A 17,877-nucleotide genomic window follows, 5' to 3' on the forward strand; every position below is an offset into this window, starting at 1 on the left:
AAAAAAGATGCATACTGCTACCTGACTGAGGTACCTCATCTTGACCCAAAAATTTCAGCAGCACATTTATCACATTGAAGGGGCAGTAGAAGCAGCCTCACCTCTGTCCACTGTCCATTGGTCTGTACCATGAGTACAACACAGGGATCCGACTTATTCAGCGTGTCTCGGTCCAGCAGAGCTTTGCAAGACACACGCAGCTCCACTTTGGAGACACATGTAGCCGGACCGCTCAGGCTGGTCGCAGGGGAGGTGGCCTCCTGAATGTCATTCATCCTGGCTCAAGGCGAGAGGAACTACCAACCAGCAAAGCAGAGTGATGTGAGGCTGTCGATATAGCTCCGGCGGATGGGGAAATTAAGTAGCTGGTTGCTGGATCTCAGTAAAGACTTGCCACGCTGACAGGAGACAGGCCCCTTTGACTTGACACAGATGTAACAAAAACAGAGATTCTTGTTGAGTCCCAGGGAAACAAACCAAAGCCAAGCTGTTATTACTGCCTGTCAGAGCTATTTGCTTGTAAGGGATGTCATCTCACCTTGGTAATGATGAGAGACGGGACATGAATGTGGTGGGGTTGAGCTTTTAGGAGTCTAGGCCAGATTCCTGCAAAGATTCATTTGAAAAGGCCAAACTGAATTCTGACTCTTTTTAATTAAAGCTCTTCTAAAAAAAACTTTGAAATAAAACCAGAGTCAGAATAACAATGCTGTCCACAACAAAATATACAGATATCAGACATTTTCTGTACTACAAACATATCTAGAGCAACAAATGGGGTATTTTTCCTCTTATTCAACAATGAAGAGAACAAGTGAAAGTAGCAGATGAACCCTGGATATGAGAAGGCGCCTGTTTTTCTTTACTGTCCAAATGATAACATAAACCCAACAGGGGACTTTGATTTGTTTGAGACCTTATATGGACAGCATCCGCCCGGATGAAGTGTCCTTGAGCAAGGTGGTTTTGCACAACGCTCAACTGCTTTGAAAAGGGAACAAAGTATCAGGGTGTGGGTTGAATTTACCCACCGACATTATTGGCTGTTGGTGTCACGTTCTGAGGAGAGAAATAGAACGAGCGTGCTACACGTTTGTCTCTCAGCACCAGGGACAGCGCCCGTGGTTCTGTGAGCCTGGAAATCAAATGTTACCCGAACGTTAACTTAACTCGAGAAGGCTCGAAATGCAGCCAGCTTTAAACCAAGACCGCGGGGTCTATCTTACGAAGTAAAACTTCAAACGTAAAGCAACACGTAGAGGAGCGACGAGGCTGCATATTCAACCGAACAACTCACTGAAAGAGACGCTCCTGAGCGGCTGGTTAATAATTCATCACAACATATTAACTCCGCTACAAATCTTCAGTCCTGCGAACAAAAAAACTAAACGACCCTGGTTTGTCAAACTGCAACAGATAAAGCCTCGAACAGACTACTTTAACAACATCGTACTTGTCAGTGACTGATATCACTCACTTCCACTAAAGGCAGCGACAGCTGAGAAAAGCACAAGCACCCAATCAGAAAACAATAAGCTGATTTATCCAAAATAAATAAATCATTCCCTACCTGCAGCTGATCTTTACTCCCGAAAACACTTGTTTCACCCGCTCCCATAACACACTGCTTGTTCTTGTTTATCAATTTTTTTTTTTTTTTTTGCTTTCTCAGTCGAAACTCATTGGCTCGACTGGTGAGGAGGGAGTGGGCTCGGCTTGCAGGAGATGGGAAGTGGAGAGAGTGCAGCTGCTGATGTAAGGATGGGCTTATTTCAATTCAAAGCCTTGCCTGTAAAAGGGGCAAACGAGTCTGTGGAAGTGCTACAGAGGCTGCCGTCTGACAGTTCCAACAAAGCACTGAACCTGAGATAGATGCGAGGAATATGTGCAGAGCTTTGGTGTGATTTGCTAACAAAGAACATTTTAATTGTGGCCCATGAATAGAATCATGAAACACTGCTGAACCCCGGGGAGATGCATGCTATGTTCCGACTTGAGTTTACGTTAATCTGTTCTCGAGCAGTAATTGTAAATATAGATTTAGACTGATATGTCAGTGTGATTCCCCCCAGCAGCAGAATACTTTAAACATAAATCACACTCTTGCCAAATATATGCAACCTCTGTGCATTGTTGCATCCTACCTGCTTTATAATGACGTTCTGATGTAAAAACACAAAGAGGAAAGCCACCACATAAACAGGCAGCTGCCAGTGTGAAATGTAAACATAAATTATAATATAGATTGCAAAGAAAGATCTGCATCAGGTATGTGGTAGAGCGGCATCTTCAGCCAGGCATGCATGTTCACACAGTTGTTTGACTTGTCAAACACTCAGAATAAGTACTATTGTCATATACTGCACATTTTATTCAATAATAATGAAAAACAAATAACAAAAAAACAACTGTATGAAAACGTCAACATAAAAAGTGAAGTCAGACACAGTTCATTTGAACACAATTGGCCTTTGTCTAACCTTAGTAATAAAATGAGTAAGAAGGCCAAACAGGATCTCAGAAAGTCAGATTATGCAACAATCAAATCGCCACATGGGAGCTCCAGACAACTGAGAACTCTCATAGCCTTTTTTTTTAATACTCACACCTACACATACTAAGCCAGGTAAAATGTCACTGACACATAATACGATCTACATTCACAGTGTAGATTTTCAATTACTTTACAGCTACTGTAGCTATTTACGTTACGCAATGCATTGTTTTTCAAAACTGCGTTTCTGCTTGAACCCTTTCTCAGTCCACCCACAAATGTTTTATCCTCATGAATGTATTTCCAGACATTGCATAACATTTATAGACTGCACTGACAAAACAGCAGCTCTTCTAGAAAACAGAAGCAAAACAGGAGTGAAGGCCATAAAAGACAAATCGAATAAAAACTTTTTTTTTACAAAAGCACAAAGAAAAGCACAAAATCACTGGGGGAGTTCAAGTTAATTAAAGGACAGTGTTAATCAGAAAAGCACAGTTTAGACTTTTCAATGTCAAAGTGCTTTGTAGGTGTACTTATGTGGCACTTTGTGACATTACAAATGTGAGGGTGTCAGCTCTGTTACATCTCATTCCTCAGGGTTTTTTAATCTAAGGTGTCCTTGAGGATGGAAACTTTGTGGGAATTTTTCAGTATTATATAACTTTGTTTTTAAGAGAACATGGATGACTCTTTCAGAGGCTTTCAAAGCAGCCAGGGAGGTCAATTTAATCCATCAGCACAAGAAATAAAACTTGGCTCTCCGTTTTTTAATTATCTGATCTGGTCACACTGACTTACACAGCGAAACGCATAAAGACCACTTAAACTTCCCACACAGCTTGATAGATTTTGTGAGTTTTCTTTAAAGAAAACAAGCAAATCCCTGCCTGGATCTCCACATACACAGAGTACTTAACGTTCCCTAGAGTCAGCTCTCTCCAGCAGTTTCCCCCCCCTCTGCCTCTTCTTCCATGGGAAATTCAGGGTTTGGTAAGAGGCGTCTGCTGTTGGGCGTACACCTGAGCCCCGTTACACCACAGCTCCAAACAACGGCCATCTGCTGCTGCGGCTGTCGGTTCAGCACCCCACAGGACGTTCAGTGCATTTACACATGGATTATCTATTCATAGTCCCCCCTGCTGCCTCTCCCCAATCATATCCACTGCTTGCCTTGTTGCTGCTGACCACACAGCATGTACAATAACCCAGTCAGGAGGATCTCTTAGTGTGGCCTGACACACTCACTTCTCTCATCCCGCACATTTGAGCAACATCATCGCCAGTTTTCCATCAGGAGTTCGCCTGAATGGAGGTATTTTTGTACATATTGTAAGTTCTTGGGAATCTTTTTTTGCTCTCTCACTTTTGTCTCTAAGGCCCTTTCTACGAGCTTGTTTGTCAGAAGGCTCTACTTTAATGATATCGAGCATTAAATAAGTTTTGCGGTGAAATAAGAGCACAGAGAAAGAGCACAACTAGTCCCACTAAACTGTTCCCCATCAGCTCTCAAACTGAATTACTTTTCAAACCAGTGGAGCAGCTGCTAATAATGTATCATAGAGCAGATTTTGCTTTTAAAGTGAGGTAGCTTGTTTAAAGCAAATCAAGCCAATATTCCTGCAAAGCTCTGGCCAGTCTTTTGCGAGGTATGGAGCGGTGACTTAATCTTCTGAGCCTCAAAACGGTGAATAAAACTTTGTTACTGAAAGTCTTTGAATCTTGACTGATGATTCTGCAACATTCATTTGCTTTAAGCATGCAGGAAACATTTCGGAAAGAAAGTAATGCTCATAAATATTGATAGTGTCCTTCCACTTTTGTCTCTGTAAATTGATATTCTGTTGTAACCCCAGTTTAAGGATAAACTGGACCATCTGAGGTCCTTTTTAAGTCATATCAATCACTACTGGTCCACATCACCAAACTGTCTGCCCGCCTTCTTTAACTGAATTATTTATGGCTGTACAGTCTGTTGGTAATCAGGGACACACTCAAGGACACTCGATTTCACCTCCAGCCTGTATATGTTGACATGCTGAACTCTTGTTTGTTTATTTCAATTTCACGTTTTTTTACATTGCAGTGAGCAATGGCCTCGTGACAGCGATCTCACTCCTATATGAACGAGTTTATCTGCACTTCTACACTTTTGATTTGACGTCATATGAACTCCAAAGTGTGTCCAGTAAGTGCATGTTGTTTAAAAATGTGCAGGTCCCCTGCAGTAATACCTTTTTGGCCCGTGTCTGCCAGCACACAACCTTCTGCATGACTAAAACACTGCTTCCATGCAGGGGCCGTGTTAGATTGCCCCACTGAGATGTTTATTACTGTCCACATCTCCTGACCTCTTCTATTTCAATTTGTATGCACTGAATATGTACATATCTTTAAATAAGATTACAATGCAAATGATCTCCATTGTTTTCTCTTAAAATGACTTTCTTTCTTTTCTTTCCTGGTAAGACTAAAAAGGCCGAACTGTCAGAGTAGATTAGTTACACCTGCTTACCGACAGGTTCAACAAATTGATGCAATACATTATGAACTAATTTACCATTTATGTCAGGTATAAATCACAATTCCGAAAACTTTTGAAAAGAATTGATTTACAGTTCCAGTCTGACTTTATGTCTCCATTAAGGAGAAAAGTCATGTCCCTCTGGCGCCCCCTACTGCTGGAAAGATGGGCAATATAAACAGAGGAAAATGTCTATCCAATTTCACTTCATGTCAACAATTCAAAATTAAACACATTATGGAAATTTCAATTACACTGTATTGTCAAAAGATTTCACTCACCCATCCATATAATTAAATTCAGGAGTTTCAATCACTTTCATGGCCACAGGTGTATAAATTCAAGCATCGACGCATGCAGACTGCTTCTACTAACATCTGTGAAAGAATGGGTCGCTCTCTGGAGCTCAGTGGATTCCAGCGTGGTTCCGTTATAGAATGCCACCTGTCTAACAAGTCCTGTTGTGAAATTTCCTCCCTACTAAATATTCCAGTCAACTGTCAGTGGTATTATAACAAAGTGGAAACAACTGGGAACAACAGTAACTCAGACAGGAAGTGGGAGGCCACGTAAAATGACAGAGCGGGGTCAGTGGATGCTGATGCATAGTGCACAGAGGTCGCTAACTTTCTGCAGAGTCAGTCGCCACAGACCTCCAAACTTCATGTGGCCTTCAGATTAGCTCAAGAACAGTGCGTAGAGAGCTTCATGGAACGGGTTTCTGTGGCTGAGCAGCTGCAACCAAGCCATACATCACCAAGTGCAATGCAAAGCATGTGATGCAGTTCTGTAAAGCACACCACGGCTAGACTCTAGAGCAGTGGAGACACATTCTCTGGAGTGATGAATCACGCTTCTCCATCTGGCAATCTGATGGATGAGTCTGGGTTTGGAGGTTGCCAGGACAACGGTACTTGTCTTATCGTATTGTGCCAAGTGTAAAGTTTGGTGGAGGCGGATTATGGTGTGGGGTTGTTGTTCAGGAGCTGGGCTTTGCCCCTTAGTTCCAGTGAGAGGAACTCTGAATGCTTCAGCACACCAAGAGATTTTGGACAATTTTATGCTCCCAACTTTGTGGAAACAGTTTGAGGATGGTCCCTTCCTGTTCCAGGAACCTCGCAAACGTGCTTCTGAAAGAAGGGTCAAAACTTCCCAGAAACACACTCCTAAACCTTGTGGAAAGTTTACCCAGAAGTTGAAGCTGTTATAGCTGCAAAGGGTGGGCATATTAAGCCCCATTGATTAGGAATGATGTCACTTAGAGGTTTTACTTCTGGCATTATAGTGTAGGTTTCTATGACAGTAAGAAAAGCACAAATGTGACTTTAAGGGTTGGATGTACTTGTGCGATCATGATGGAAACTTTAATAACACCTTTGCTTTTCCTACATGTCAACATTTGTGAGGAATTGAATCTGCATTTTTTCCCCCTGGTAGTAATCAGGTATTGTATGTGCCCACACACACACTAACTTACTTCTGATGTTACCATGGTTGTCCCACAGAAACCATTTTCATTCCACTTGTACTTTATGGTAAATATAAAAGCTTTTTTCTTTTTCATGACAGTCTATAAATCATTCCCTTGCATCTAACACTTTAACTTAAGAAAACCAACACTGTTAATTAAAATCATGACATTCTCACATTTCTCTTTTTAAAGACTTTATTTTGCAAAGTTCCATAGCGACTATTTTCACTTCTTCTTTTCCACATCCTGCTCGGCAGCCTCTTTGGCTCTCTTGGCACGAATGCCGAAAAGACGAGCATTGGCGCGAGCCATACGCAAGCTGGCGAATGCCTTGAAGTTTTTCTCGTCTTCGGAGATAACCCGGGCCTTCTCCTTCTTGTGCACCTGAAGGGATAAACGAGAGCAGCTTCGTGAGACAACTTCAACGCGACGTCTTGGGGAATCCAGCCGAATTTCACGTGAACAGATACTAATTCAAGTCCAGCTACCGAAAGTCAATATTCTGTAACAAGCTGAAGGTTTCTGGATAGCAGCAGCCTATTTGGTTTCCAAGCAGCTTGATTTTAAAAGAGCAGTCATCAGAAAAAAGGTTCAAATATTTCATCAAAGAAATACAGAGATTCCGGAGATTTGTCATCATCTGACTGCTGCGATGGAAAATTATCAAATTCTTAAAATTCAACCTTTTACATTTTTTTCAAGTCAAACATTATGGCTCGAGTGATAATACACAAGTCCTTAAAAATTTCAGCATGAAATCTCCCAACTATATATTTCTATCAGCATCACAGTTTTATGTTCTTATTTATCATAATGATGTGAACTCTAACAGGAGCAGACACTTACAGTTTTGATGGGCATGACTGGACCACCGAGCTGGGTTGCCATCTTGAGTTCCTCCTCCTGAAACAATTACACATAAGTTAAGAACTCCAAAGATAATTCAAGGGCACAAATCAACATCAGTGTAACAAAGCAAGACTGTAAGCGAGATGTGTCTGGTTTAAATAACTGATAAAAGTAATATAAACAAAGCATCGGCTGGCAGAGTGGATGTCAGTCTGCATGACTATCTTACAAAAAAAAAAAAGACTACTTAAATATTTTAAGTCCTAATGAAACTCATCTACTAAACCAATAAAAGGGCCCTCAGAATGGCAAATATATCCATGCATTTAATGTGCATAGCTGTTTAATCTAATTTAAACCAGATCACTCTAAAACCCCTCTATCACGTTATTTTAAGAGTACATGATGAAATTGTACTACTAAAGTATTTCATAAGTTTCCTACATTCATCTTCAACTGCAACCAGCAGGAAAATGAATAAATGAAAACATAAAACCGTGCGAGAGGAACCTACAGAGCTGTCTCCCTTCTTGGGTGCAGAAGCCTTTCTGGGGAACAGGATGAGCTTGGAGCGGTACTCCTTCAGGCGCTGCACGTTGGCCTGAAGAGACTCTGTGGATCTGTTGCGACGACGGGGGTCAACAGCGATGCCAATTGTGCGAGCCGTCTTTTTGTGGATGCCGGCCGCCTGCAGGGAGGAGCGCAACACAATTAGAGTTAAACATTTAAACTACTTAGAGTCGATGCAAGGCTGATTTCCAAATGATGATAATCTACTTAGTTTTTGGATTTAACAAAAAGCAGTCATCAGAAAAGGGTTCAAGTTTTTCATCAAGTAAATACAGAGATTCCGGAGATTTGTCATCATCTGACTGCTGTGATGGGACAGAGCACCACTTGAAACTAACAGCTCAGCATTTATTCATACATTGGCAGCCAATGACTCTTCACATGTACAACCACTGAAACTTAGGCTGAACAGCGAGGTATGGTATTACGACTTATGAGTCGTAGAAATGCACATCGAACGCCACAAAATAACATCAATGAAAAATATTTAGTCGTCTAAGCCCACGACTCATGAATAAAAACAACCAACAAGTCTACTTGATCTGAGTTGAAGCACATCATTCTGCCTTCCTCCCACAGCAGGAAAAGTATAGAGGAGGAAAGATGAAGTACACTTTGGCAAGAGCATCAAGTCTGAGCAGCACTTCATGTTTCTATTCAGCTATTGAGTTTTTTTGGCTGGGTGGGTTGTGTGATTCATCACAGAGAATGAGCCCATTCTGTTTTTCCATCCACAGAAACTGTCAATTGCACTTCTGATGTGGATTGGACAAAACTGATTTCAGGGTCTCAAGTCTTTCCAGCATACAAACCAGTTTCTACCAGAGTAACCCATCAACCAGCAGTCTGTCTCTTTTCTTCACTCTGTGGTATTTTGCAGTTTGATAAATGGTGCATTAATTCTTTCAGATAGTTTTTAAACACTTCTCACTTTCATTTTGGACACAAGGGGCCGCAAATGACTCCTTATGAAATACATTTACAAACCAATATTACCTTGAGTTCCTCCAGGGTGAAGCCACGTCCGGCACGAACCTTGGTATGGTACCTGATGGTGGGACACCTGACCTGTGGCCTCAGTGGTCCGGCGACAGGACGAGGAGCAATGCGGCGGGCCTTGGCCTGACGAGCCTTTCGCCTGAGCAAAAAGACATTTTCAGTCAGAACAAAGTCCGGAGACCAAGAAGCGACAGCAGCTTAACAAAAACTAATTCACACTTGACATGTTTTCTGTGCTGCCGATTCACACAAAAAACTATTTCAGACTAATGGGAAAAGATCGGTTTGGGACGGTGTCATAGCTATAATGAACAGACACTGAAAGTATGTCCTATGTACAATCTTCACTTTCAAATTCACTTATACTGGTGATTTAACGGTCCTTAAGGACAGATGTTTTTCACACAGAAGATGTGCTGTTTAGGTGCTAAATAGAAAGATGTCCTTGTTAAGCTATTTACATTCTCCATTGGTAATTTACACATATCCAACAAGCGCTGCTCTGCATCAGTGTGTGCTTACACACAACAAGCTGGGCGACATCATCAGTTGTGTTCCACTATGCCAACGTATCCCTACAGACATTTTCCCTCTGCGATTACCTGTTGCAGACTGAATAGGCATCATCTGCAGTAAAACATCTTTAACCCTTCATTCTACCAGTCTGCGTCAGTCCAGCCTTGAAACAGGTCAATTTAAAAGGTCTGGAGATTTGCTGCCCAGAGGAATAAACTAAGCAAGTTAAACAAAGGCTTTGATGTTTATTAGCTTGCTCAACAACAACAACAAAAAACTAGAGTAGAGTCATGTGCGTGTCATTTCTAAGGTTTGGTTTTAACTCAAATTCCTGTGAAATTAAAATTAATATCAAACCCACTCTAGCTTGTGCGCTATTAAAATGCAAGACTTGTAGCATAACGAATCTAAAAATGTCCAATAATTAGCTGGGTCACCAACTTATGAGGATCCAGATTTAAGCACATCAATATGTGTTCTACTTCAAAAGCAAAGCAGAGTTCAGCAGGACTATAAAAACCAAACCTTTAGGTGAACATAGGTATATGATCCGTTACCAGAAAGCCTACAGATATACTATAGTGCCTTCAAGAAAACTGTACCAGTCAACTCTGTGTGGGGTAAACACCTCTTATAAATGATTACTTGACAGCATTTAAACATAACATACGTATTGGTACATGGCTACGCACATAATATTGACCCACCAATATTATTGATATATTATATTAACAGCCTGATTCAACGTCCGGCAGCCATTACATAGAAGCAGAAAATGCGTATCAAGTCCTTTATTAAACCAACCCTGCAACATATTCATTCAGTATTTGCAGGCTCAGTTAGCTCGTGTTGCCATCTGTCCCGAGCAGTTCTCACCTGCGGATCTTCCTGGCTGGCTGGTTGAACCAGGTGCGCACTCTTTTCTGCCAGTCTTTGTGGAAGTGGGGGTTCAAAATCATTCCATTCCGGCTGGGGGCCATGGCTGCCTACTTCCCTGCAACACAGAGTGGCACAGAAACATCAACGTAAAGTCATGCCGGCAGTGTGTCCGTACCGTGCTATGTGACACATGCTAACACGCTAAGATGCCTCTCGCTCAGGACGAGCGGGGCCATTATAACCGACTGGTACGCGTAACTAATCTTAATCACCTTTGCATTTACTGTTGAAATTAACGTTAATACTGTGGGTCACTGTCGAAATATTACACTTGAGTATTGAGTTATATTGGCAATGCTAACAGCGACCACTTGATCGGGTATAGTCACTAAAAACATCCGCTAATAGGCTATTTGGCGTGTAAATATACAAAAATAATCACCTTATTTAAAAGTTGACAAATTACACTATTTCACACTGTAAACGAACGTAACAAGCACACTTCAAATATAGAAGATTACGGTAGATTAGCTAAAAAACTTTAGGGAATAATTTCTCATACCTACTAGGGAGGAAAATGGCCGAAAGGAAAAAGGAAGTTGTAATGCGGGGCATTGTGGGATATGTAAGAACCAGCCAATAGTAGAACAGATGTGTTATCAAAGAGTATTTGAAGGCGCAGTCCCCTCGCTCTACAAACGCAAGTTAATTCAAAGTAAAATTGAAATACATTAGATTATTCATTGTTGAACCGTGATTTATTTTGTTTTAACGGAACAGTATAACATTACACAGTAACTTACATTTGTATGCACGTATATATGCACCAAATTACAAAACTAAGTAAACCAAGCACACATACACTCGGGATTTGAGCAAAACCCCTAATAATCAGCCATACTTTCACCTTTGTCATGAAGCAGAGACACTCGTCCACGTTTGTATCATTTCGTGCTTTTAAATGGTTTTATATTATTCTGCATGTTTTATTTTATTGCTTTGAAACTATGAATGAAACAGAAAAGGGGCTTATTAAAGTAGTTACAAAGAAAGGAAAAAAGAAAAAATCAATAGGTGCAATTTTCTAAAAAATATGCAAATGTATACCTCATGTTCTCAGATGCCAGATAGCAACATAGTAATAAAACGAAACAGTTTATAACAAATCGATTGTGTTTAATAAAAGTTAAGTGTTAAAACTGCCGGTGAAGTTTTGGTACCAACCACTAGATGTACCCCTACACCTCTACAGTAGGTGTCAGGTGACAGACAAAAAAACTCAAACAAACTCAAGTATGTGGCTGTTCTCATGACATAAAATACGGTGGAAGCGATGGAATGTTTTTATTACTTGATATGAATGTTAATTTTCATATTTAAATGAACTCTATTTAATCAAATTACTCTAGTCTCTCTGGTTTTCGTCACTTAAATACACCTCCTTGAATATATTATTATATAATATATAATATTATATTGTACCTTGTCACCTATTACTAAATTATGTTTTATTTATCTATCTATCTATTTATTTATTTATTAATATAGCCTCAAGTGTTAACTCGGGACAAATCTATGAGATTCATGAGGTCTCTTGATGATTATATTTTAGAATACATGTAGAATGAGTTAGAGTCTGCGTAAATCGGTTTGTGCTGCTTATACCACAAAAACTGTGGTATAAAGTCGGATTGGTGGTTGATTATATTTTACAACATTCTGTGTCGAAAAATGCATCAAATCATTGTGTTTGATGGCTCAGGTGTTTAGACTGATGAACATCTTCTGAGCAGAATCATCATTAGAGGCCTTGTTCCTTTTAAACATTGTGTTAAACACTATAAAGACCAAGATGGTGGGCCTCGGTTGAAGGGGTTCTGTCCCCAATCCGGACCAAAATATCATTACTTATGATGGGGGATTCCTTGGCAAATTTACCGAATAAAAAGATTTCTTTGGATTGACAACACTCTTTTTCACAGCATATCAGATGGTTATAATTGAAGGTTAAAACTAAAATGGGTCTCTTATACAGAATCAATGTTAGACTATTGAGATGTTGCATATTGGTCAGCCAACAAGGTTGCTGTAGTTTTTTGTCCAGATATTTTTTTGTTAGATATCTCTTTTACCTCTTATCAACTTTCATCTAAAGGTTCGGCCTTCTGTCGTGATTTGCCAATTTGTTCCTAATGACTTGCCTGAATGAAAAGAAAGGTTCAATTAAAACCTTATTGATGACACAATAAAAAGTCAGAGCATGAGACAAGTCTCTCCAAATGAAATGAATAATTTTTAACTCAATATTCTGTAAACACACATGAATACATTTCAGAAACGTTTCTGCCAGTTGGTGTTTCTCAGGCTGAAGACATGATTGCGACTAAATCTTTCTTAAATTATTATGGCTCAAAAAACGCTTGTTAAATATCTTTCGCATGTCTGCAGCAGATGCTGTGGATTATTTACAGAATCAATCAAGCACCTATCATAGCTGTCATTGGGCGAGAGGCAGGGTACACCCTGGGTGGGTTGCCAGTACATCATGGGGCCACACAGAGACAAACGACCACACACACTCACACTCACTCCTCGGGACAATTTTGAAACACTAATTAACCTAACATGCATGTTTTTGGACAGTGGGAGAAAACCGGAGTATATTGTTTTAACATTAAGATAAAAATAACTTTCAAAAATATACTTTCACCTTACCATGTGACGACACACACACACACACAATGAAACACTAATACTAGTCAAAAATGTTGAAATACCCAATTGTTAAAAATGAATTCTTAGGCGTGTCTAAACACTTGACTAGTATTGAATATACAAATTATTCATTAGAAATTATATAAAACAGGATGAAGCAGATTTGATTTTGCCATAAATCCCAAGTACAGCCTTCTTTTAGACACTGATTTTCAAACCAATGCTGGATTAATGATTTATCAGCTAGCTTCAGCAATCTCAGTCTATCTTTAACGGAAGGCAAAGGTCAAGGTGTGCTGAATCACAATAATCACAAAGAAACAGAATGCCCTGCTAGCACATGCACAGCTGTGACATGACATGAGCATATCTGTGTGCAGAACATCAGAGTTGAGCTCGTTGCTCTGTGAATTGGCATTTTCTTTGCAATATGACACATTCCCGTATATTTACTGTAAGAAAGAACTGGCAGGAATGTGTTTCAAGTTATTATAATGGGAATAAACAAATAAGTACAGGGACAGCCACTGATATTTAAAGAATAAAATTTTATTAAATGATTTATTTGACACAGCATTTTCCAGTCTTTCACTACATCTGTGAACATTTAAAAAAATGGAGCACAGCACCACAAACAAGACCCAATAATACTGACAGACATCGAGATTAAGAGCCCTTTAGAACTGCCTGTGGCTTTACAAACCCTACCCTTCTACGTGGAAAATGTTACTGAGAATTTGAGATTTTGATAGCACAATATCCAGTATCAACATAAATACCACAGAAGAAGAGTGTCATGCAAGATGTTGGCAACCCTCCCTACTAATATTGGACTGTAATTACATCAAGCAGCACAGTGAGTTTTACTCTTCCAGTGACTTAACAAACTTGTCATATGCAGCTTGATCCATGAGGCCGTCGAGTTCTTCGGGCTTTTCAATGGTCATCTTGATTAGCCACCCTGAAAGACAAGAGTTTAGAATTCACAGACAACACCGGTACTGGTTTCAGAAAAAAAAAGCTGTGGCGGGATTTTAGTTTGCCAACTTGTAACCTACACTCCCGTTTAATGTAATGGGAGAGGTTTCTGGAAACGACTCCTGCTTTGGGAGGGAACAACACTTAGACGCTCACCCTTGGCGTAGCACTCTTTATTCACAAGTCCAGGATTTTCGGCCAGCTCTGTGTTGATTTCAGTCACCTCTCCTGTCAGTGGTGAGTAGAGCTCACTGGCAGCCTTTACACTCTCCAAGGCACCAAACTCCTCTATCAGAAAGACACGAGAGAAACCTCTCATCACACCGCTAGAACTGATTGGTGATTATGGAGTATATTCGAGGATCTTACCCATTTGTTCAACTTTTTGGCCAACTTCAGGAAGTCCACAGTAGACGACATCACCCAAAGCCTCCTAATGTGACAAAAACGTATAGTTTTACTTGAGTACTACTTAGTTTAGCGTCAAACACAACATCAAATACTTTTACTGATAAATGGTCAGTAAATATATACATCTCATTCAAAAATAAGAGTGTATTAGCCATAATTCAAGGTCTGTTTGCTTCTTTAAAAAGCAAAAAGTGTTCTCGTAGTCGCTGTATCATCTCTGGCCTCTTAAATAACGGTACAATTTTACAGGAATGTAGTAGCCAAAAGGAGTGGATACACAGGCTGGTTCACGCTTGGCGTCTTTGTTTTCCTACAGCTACATTCATGCAAAGAAACTGTGAGAAAGAGTTAAACGGATTCTACATGCTGAATTTGCAGGTTTATAAAATGCCAACGCAACAGCTAACGTGCTAATACTCCACAGCAAGCGCTCACTCCAACACCGCATGCAGACAGGTCGACCCGTGGGTCTACTTTGCTCTGTCTGATATGCTTCTGTGAACTGTTGCAAAAGTGCCCGCGCAGTCTCAACTCGTCTCAGCTCCGAACTGCAGAAACACGTTGGTAGATGTTTGCTAAAGAACGTCTACGGCGAGACACTGCAAGTGAATTAGGGGAAGTTCCAAATAAATCCCAATGGGATAGAAATATTAAGCTTCGAAAGTCGATTGCTTGTACTGTGACAATATCTCACACTTGTTCTGCTTTGCACACTTTCTGAGACGTTACCGTTCAACAAAGTGTTAACTATCAAAAAAATTAACCACGTGAAATTTTTCAGAACACGGTTTTGAACACTCACTAAAGCCATCTCCGAAGTTCTTGTGACATTTTGTGTTGGCAAATGTTTAAAGAATCCTTCAGTATAGTATTCTTTACCATGTGTTTCTTTACACAGGAAGTTATAGCAACCTTTATACACCACTCCTTAAGTTAGAACATACTATCAACAGTGACAGTCACTTGTTTAGAAATAAAATGTTGTACTCATCAGTTGGTGAGAGAGACAGTGTGAAAAAGAAGCTCGAGAAAATGACCTTTCAGCATTTCTTATCGTTTGTGGAAATCATTCAAAATGGCCCATTCAAAGACTTCTGCCTTCATTAATAGCTTTTATCACTTAGAGCTAATCGACTGCCCCGCACTTGAAATGTTCTGCTCACCTCTGCAGTTCGGCAGCAATCGATTGACTCAAACAATAGCCATAAAGCTGTAAATAAGCCCGATACAGTAGAGCTGCTGAGAGCAAAGTGCAGCTCTGAACTGCTTTAAGATTAGCAGGTAAAACGCTGAACAAAGAGCGCCATAAATCAATGATTACTAGAAAGATAGATCCAAAAAAAAAAAAACCTACCTGAGCATAATTGCTGATACCAACGGTGCCGATCCCACCCTCCACCTGCACCCACTCATGTTTCTCTGTGAACTTGAGGGCTACGAAGAGAACAAAGGAATAATCGTGACATAAAAATTTGTGGACAGTGTGAGAACACGATGCTATGATGAATCCTGTGAGCTACGAGCACCACATTCTGGAAGATATGTTAACTGTAAAAACAGAGAAAAAGCCCAAAGCAATGTTTGAGGCCAGACAAGAACTGTACTCTGGACCATGACTGGACAGTAACGCAACCCCACATGTTGAACATATGAAATCACCGTGTGTTATTTTATGTAAGTGCATTTTGCCGTTTGTGGTCCTCACTGCTTTGACATGAAAGGTGCAAACAGGTGCAAAAATGTGCTCACGATCGAGTCAAATGTGCAGTTATATACACGCGCAAATAAAAAAGGCCAAAGGCCAAAGCCCCCCCCCCCCAGCTCTTGCTGTCATCCTTAGAACAGACTGAGAGAAGTGCTGTAAAGCCTCAACAGTTTCCAGTGCTGACATCAGACCATGCAGAAAAATACAGGTTTGAACCAGATTGTGAACTGTGCAAGATGCTGATGCATGACAGGAGTCAGTAAGAGAGCTGAACGCCTGAACAGCCTTTAACAGTTCTTAAACCTTTATCCACATTCTTGATTGCAAAAAAATAAACGAGAGTAAGGAGGACATAAACGAAAACTTGTCATTTCAGACCATATTTACGCATGACAACCATCCCTCCACAGCTATTTTTGGCACATGTCCACCATCATGCTTGACTGTGGCTTAATAAGCCGCTACTTAGGGCACGAGACGTAAGTTTACGCTTAATAGTCCCAATTAGGAGCTCGTGGTTTGACTGGCTCCCACTCACAGGGCGATGCAAACCTTCAGCTAACGTAACCTATCAGTGCGTCAGCTATGATTTGGTACAAAAGTTTCAGCTCTTAACTTTTAGCTTCCCTCCCTGTCGCATTCCTCTGCTCCACTGTGGGAAAGCGACCAAACAGCAGTGTTTTGTCACCCATTACAGTCAGACAGGAATGTGTCCGCATGGAGAGTGGTGTGTATGAGTGTGTGCGTGTGTACCCTCCCAGCTCCTGTGGTCAGCAGTGTTCTTCTTCTTCTTTTTTTTTTTTTTTTTTTTGGGTTACCTGTGGACAGGACCGAGGTCGTGCTCAGTGTCCGCGGAGAGCTGCTCCTCCACAGCAGCCGACGAGCTGAGACCTGCGCCGCTGACGAGAGCTGAGGCAGCCTGGTCGAAAAGTTTGCAGAGAGGCATCGCAGCGTCGCTCTCATCGCCATCTTCACTCACTGTGCACCGACTGTTTAATCCTGTGCACATACGCTTGGCCGCGGGAGCGCGCACCATCCCACTTGTAGCGGGCTCTCTCGTTTGGAGTGTGTTGGAGGAGGGAGGGAGGGAGGGAGGGAGGGAGGGAGGGAGGAATGTGGCCCTGGTAGAACAAAAAAAAAAAAATTCAGACTTCGTGATTTTATCACGAAGTTAGATAAAACTCAGTATGGCACACTCCTCCTTCGGTCTGTTTGCATGTACTGTTTGTTACGTAGACCAAAAGTTCTCAAGAAAAAAAGTTACTGATACGAAGGAAAATTTCAGTATCTGCACCGATTAACTCGATCGTTTGATTTTATAAAATATTTATATCTAGAATTTAATGGCAGCTGCACAAAAAAAGGCACAGACAAACACAATAGTTTACAGAGTATACAGGTGTTTTTGGAAGATTCTACAGTCAACAGCTGGTGAGGGTGTCAGGATTGGATATAAAAGAAGCATCCACCGGAGACTTTACTCGAAATCACTCACAACTGACTTTATCTTGGACTGTCCAAACATATAGTGACATTTTATCTACCTTTTATATAATGTACTATATTCTATCCCTCAATGCAGTGTGAAAAGTGCTTGGTCACTAACCCAGTAAATATACAGAGCCCTCCATAAAGTCTGGGACAAAGCCATTTTTTTCTTAAGAGTTCCCCCTCTGCTCCACAGTGTAAAATTCTAAATCAAACCAATTTTTTAAAGAAAAAACTTGATTAAAGTGCACCATTTTCATATATTTCAGTTCTTGTAA

The 17,877-nt window shown here is 40.7% G+C and overlaps 3 protein-coding genes and 2 non-coding genes across 6 annotated transcripts in view; all 5 read right to left on the reverse strand.

Moving 5' to 3' along the window:
- The window catches only part of cpne7 (copine VII), a 34,632-nt gene extending 32,913 nt beyond the window's left edge, over nucleotides 1–1,719 (reverse strand). Inside the window, exons 1-3 of one of the 2 annotated variants that reach the window (XM_072380573.1) lie at nucleotides 1,571–1,719; nucleotides 539–606; nucleotides 102–422 (exon numbers count right to left, since the gene is read on the reverse strand). In XM_072380573.1, the coding sequence (XP_072236674.1) occupies nucleotides 102–275 (174 nt within the window). In that variant the 5' untranslated portion in view covers nucleotides 276–422; nucleotides 539–606; nucleotides 1,571–1,719. The remainder of the gene's footprint in view (nucleotides 1–101; nucleotides 423–538; nucleotides 607–1,570) is intronic. The other variant, XM_072380574.1, reaches the window with a different exon arrangement.
- A 4,947-nt stretch (nucleotides 1,720–6,666) lies between these two features.
- Nucleotides 6,667–10,952, reverse strand: rpl13 (ribosomal protein L13). The gene is made up of 6 exons (XM_072380575.1): nucleotides 10,865–10,952; nucleotides 10,300–10,417; nucleotides 8,905–9,046; nucleotides 7,853–8,026; nucleotides 7,336–7,392; nucleotides 6,667–6,873 (listed from the first exon to the last, which is right to left on the reverse strand). The coding sequence occupies exons 2-6, from the start codon at nucleotides 10,401–10,403 to the stop codon at nucleotides 6,715–6,717; spliced, it is 636 nt and encodes a 211-aa protein (XP_072236676.1). The 5' UTR covers nucleotides 10,404–10,417; nucleotides 10,865–10,952; the 3' UTR covers nucleotides 6,667–6,714.
- LOC140302671 (small nucleolar RNA MBII-202) lies at nucleotides 7,049–7,128 on the reverse strand. The gene has a single exon (XR_011915118.1). It is a non-coding gene; the product is annotated as a small nucleolar RNA MBII-202 (small nucleolar RNA).
- Nucleotides 8,127–8,205, reverse strand: LOC140302672 (small nucleolar RNA MBII-202). The gene has a single exon (XR_011915119.1). It is a non-coding gene; the product is annotated as a small nucleolar RNA MBII-202 (small nucleolar RNA).
- Nucleotides 10,953–13,545: 2,593 nt separating the features above from the next.
- Nucleotides 13,546–17,120, reverse strand: gcshb (glycine cleavage system protein H (aminomethyl carrier), b). Its single transcript, XM_072380576.1, has 5 exons — nucleotides 16,930–17,120; nucleotides 15,761–15,840; nucleotides 14,365–14,428; nucleotides 14,152–14,283; nucleotides 13,546–13,978 (listed from the first exon to the last, which is right to left on the reverse strand). Exons 1-5 carry the CDS (start codon nucleotides 17,078–17,080, stop codon nucleotides 13,881–13,883), a joined length of 525 nt encoding a protein of 174 aa, XP_072236677.1. The 5' UTR covers nucleotides 17,081–17,120; the 3' UTR covers nucleotides 13,546–13,880.
- Between the last annotated feature and the right edge of the window lie 757 nt (nucleotides 17,121–17,877).

This window comes from Leuresthes tenuis, unplaced genomic scaffold, assembly GCF_036924035.1.
Source record: "Leuresthes tenuis unplaced genomic scaffold, fLeuTen1.0.hap1 SCAF_2, whole genome shotgun sequence".
NCBI lineage: Eukaryota > Metazoa > Chordata > Actinopteri > Atheriniformes > Atherinopsidae > Leuresthes > Leuresthes tenuis.

Excerpts from the sequence above, each read along its gene's own strand:
- gcshb (XM_072380576.1), bottom strand. The coding sequence starts at position 17,080 with ATGGCGATGAGAGCGACGCTGCGATGCCTCTCTGCAAACTTTTCGACC. Across the intron at positions 15,841-16,929 it reads GACCTCGGTCCTGTCCACAG|CCCTCAAGTTCACAGAGAAA; the intron begins GTAACCCAAAAA and ends TTCTCTTCGTAG. Across the intron at positions 13,979-14,151 it reads TAAAGAGTGCTACGCCAAGG|GGTGGCTAATCAAGATGACC; the intron begins GTGAGCGTCTAA and ends CTTGTCTTTCAG.
- rpl13 (XM_072380575.1), bottom strand. The coding sequence starts at position 10,403 with ATGGCCCCCAGCCGGAATGGAATGATTTTGAACCCCCACTTCCACAAA. Across the intron at positions 7,393-7,852 it reads CCAAGAAGGGAGACAGCTCT|GAGGAGGAACTCAAGATGGC; the intron begins GTAGGTTCCTCT and ends TAATTGTTTCAG. Across the intron at positions 6,874-7,335 it reads CAGTCATGCCCATCAAAACT|GTGCACAAGAAGGAGAAGGC; the intron begins GTAAGTGTCTGC and ends TTATCCCTTCAG.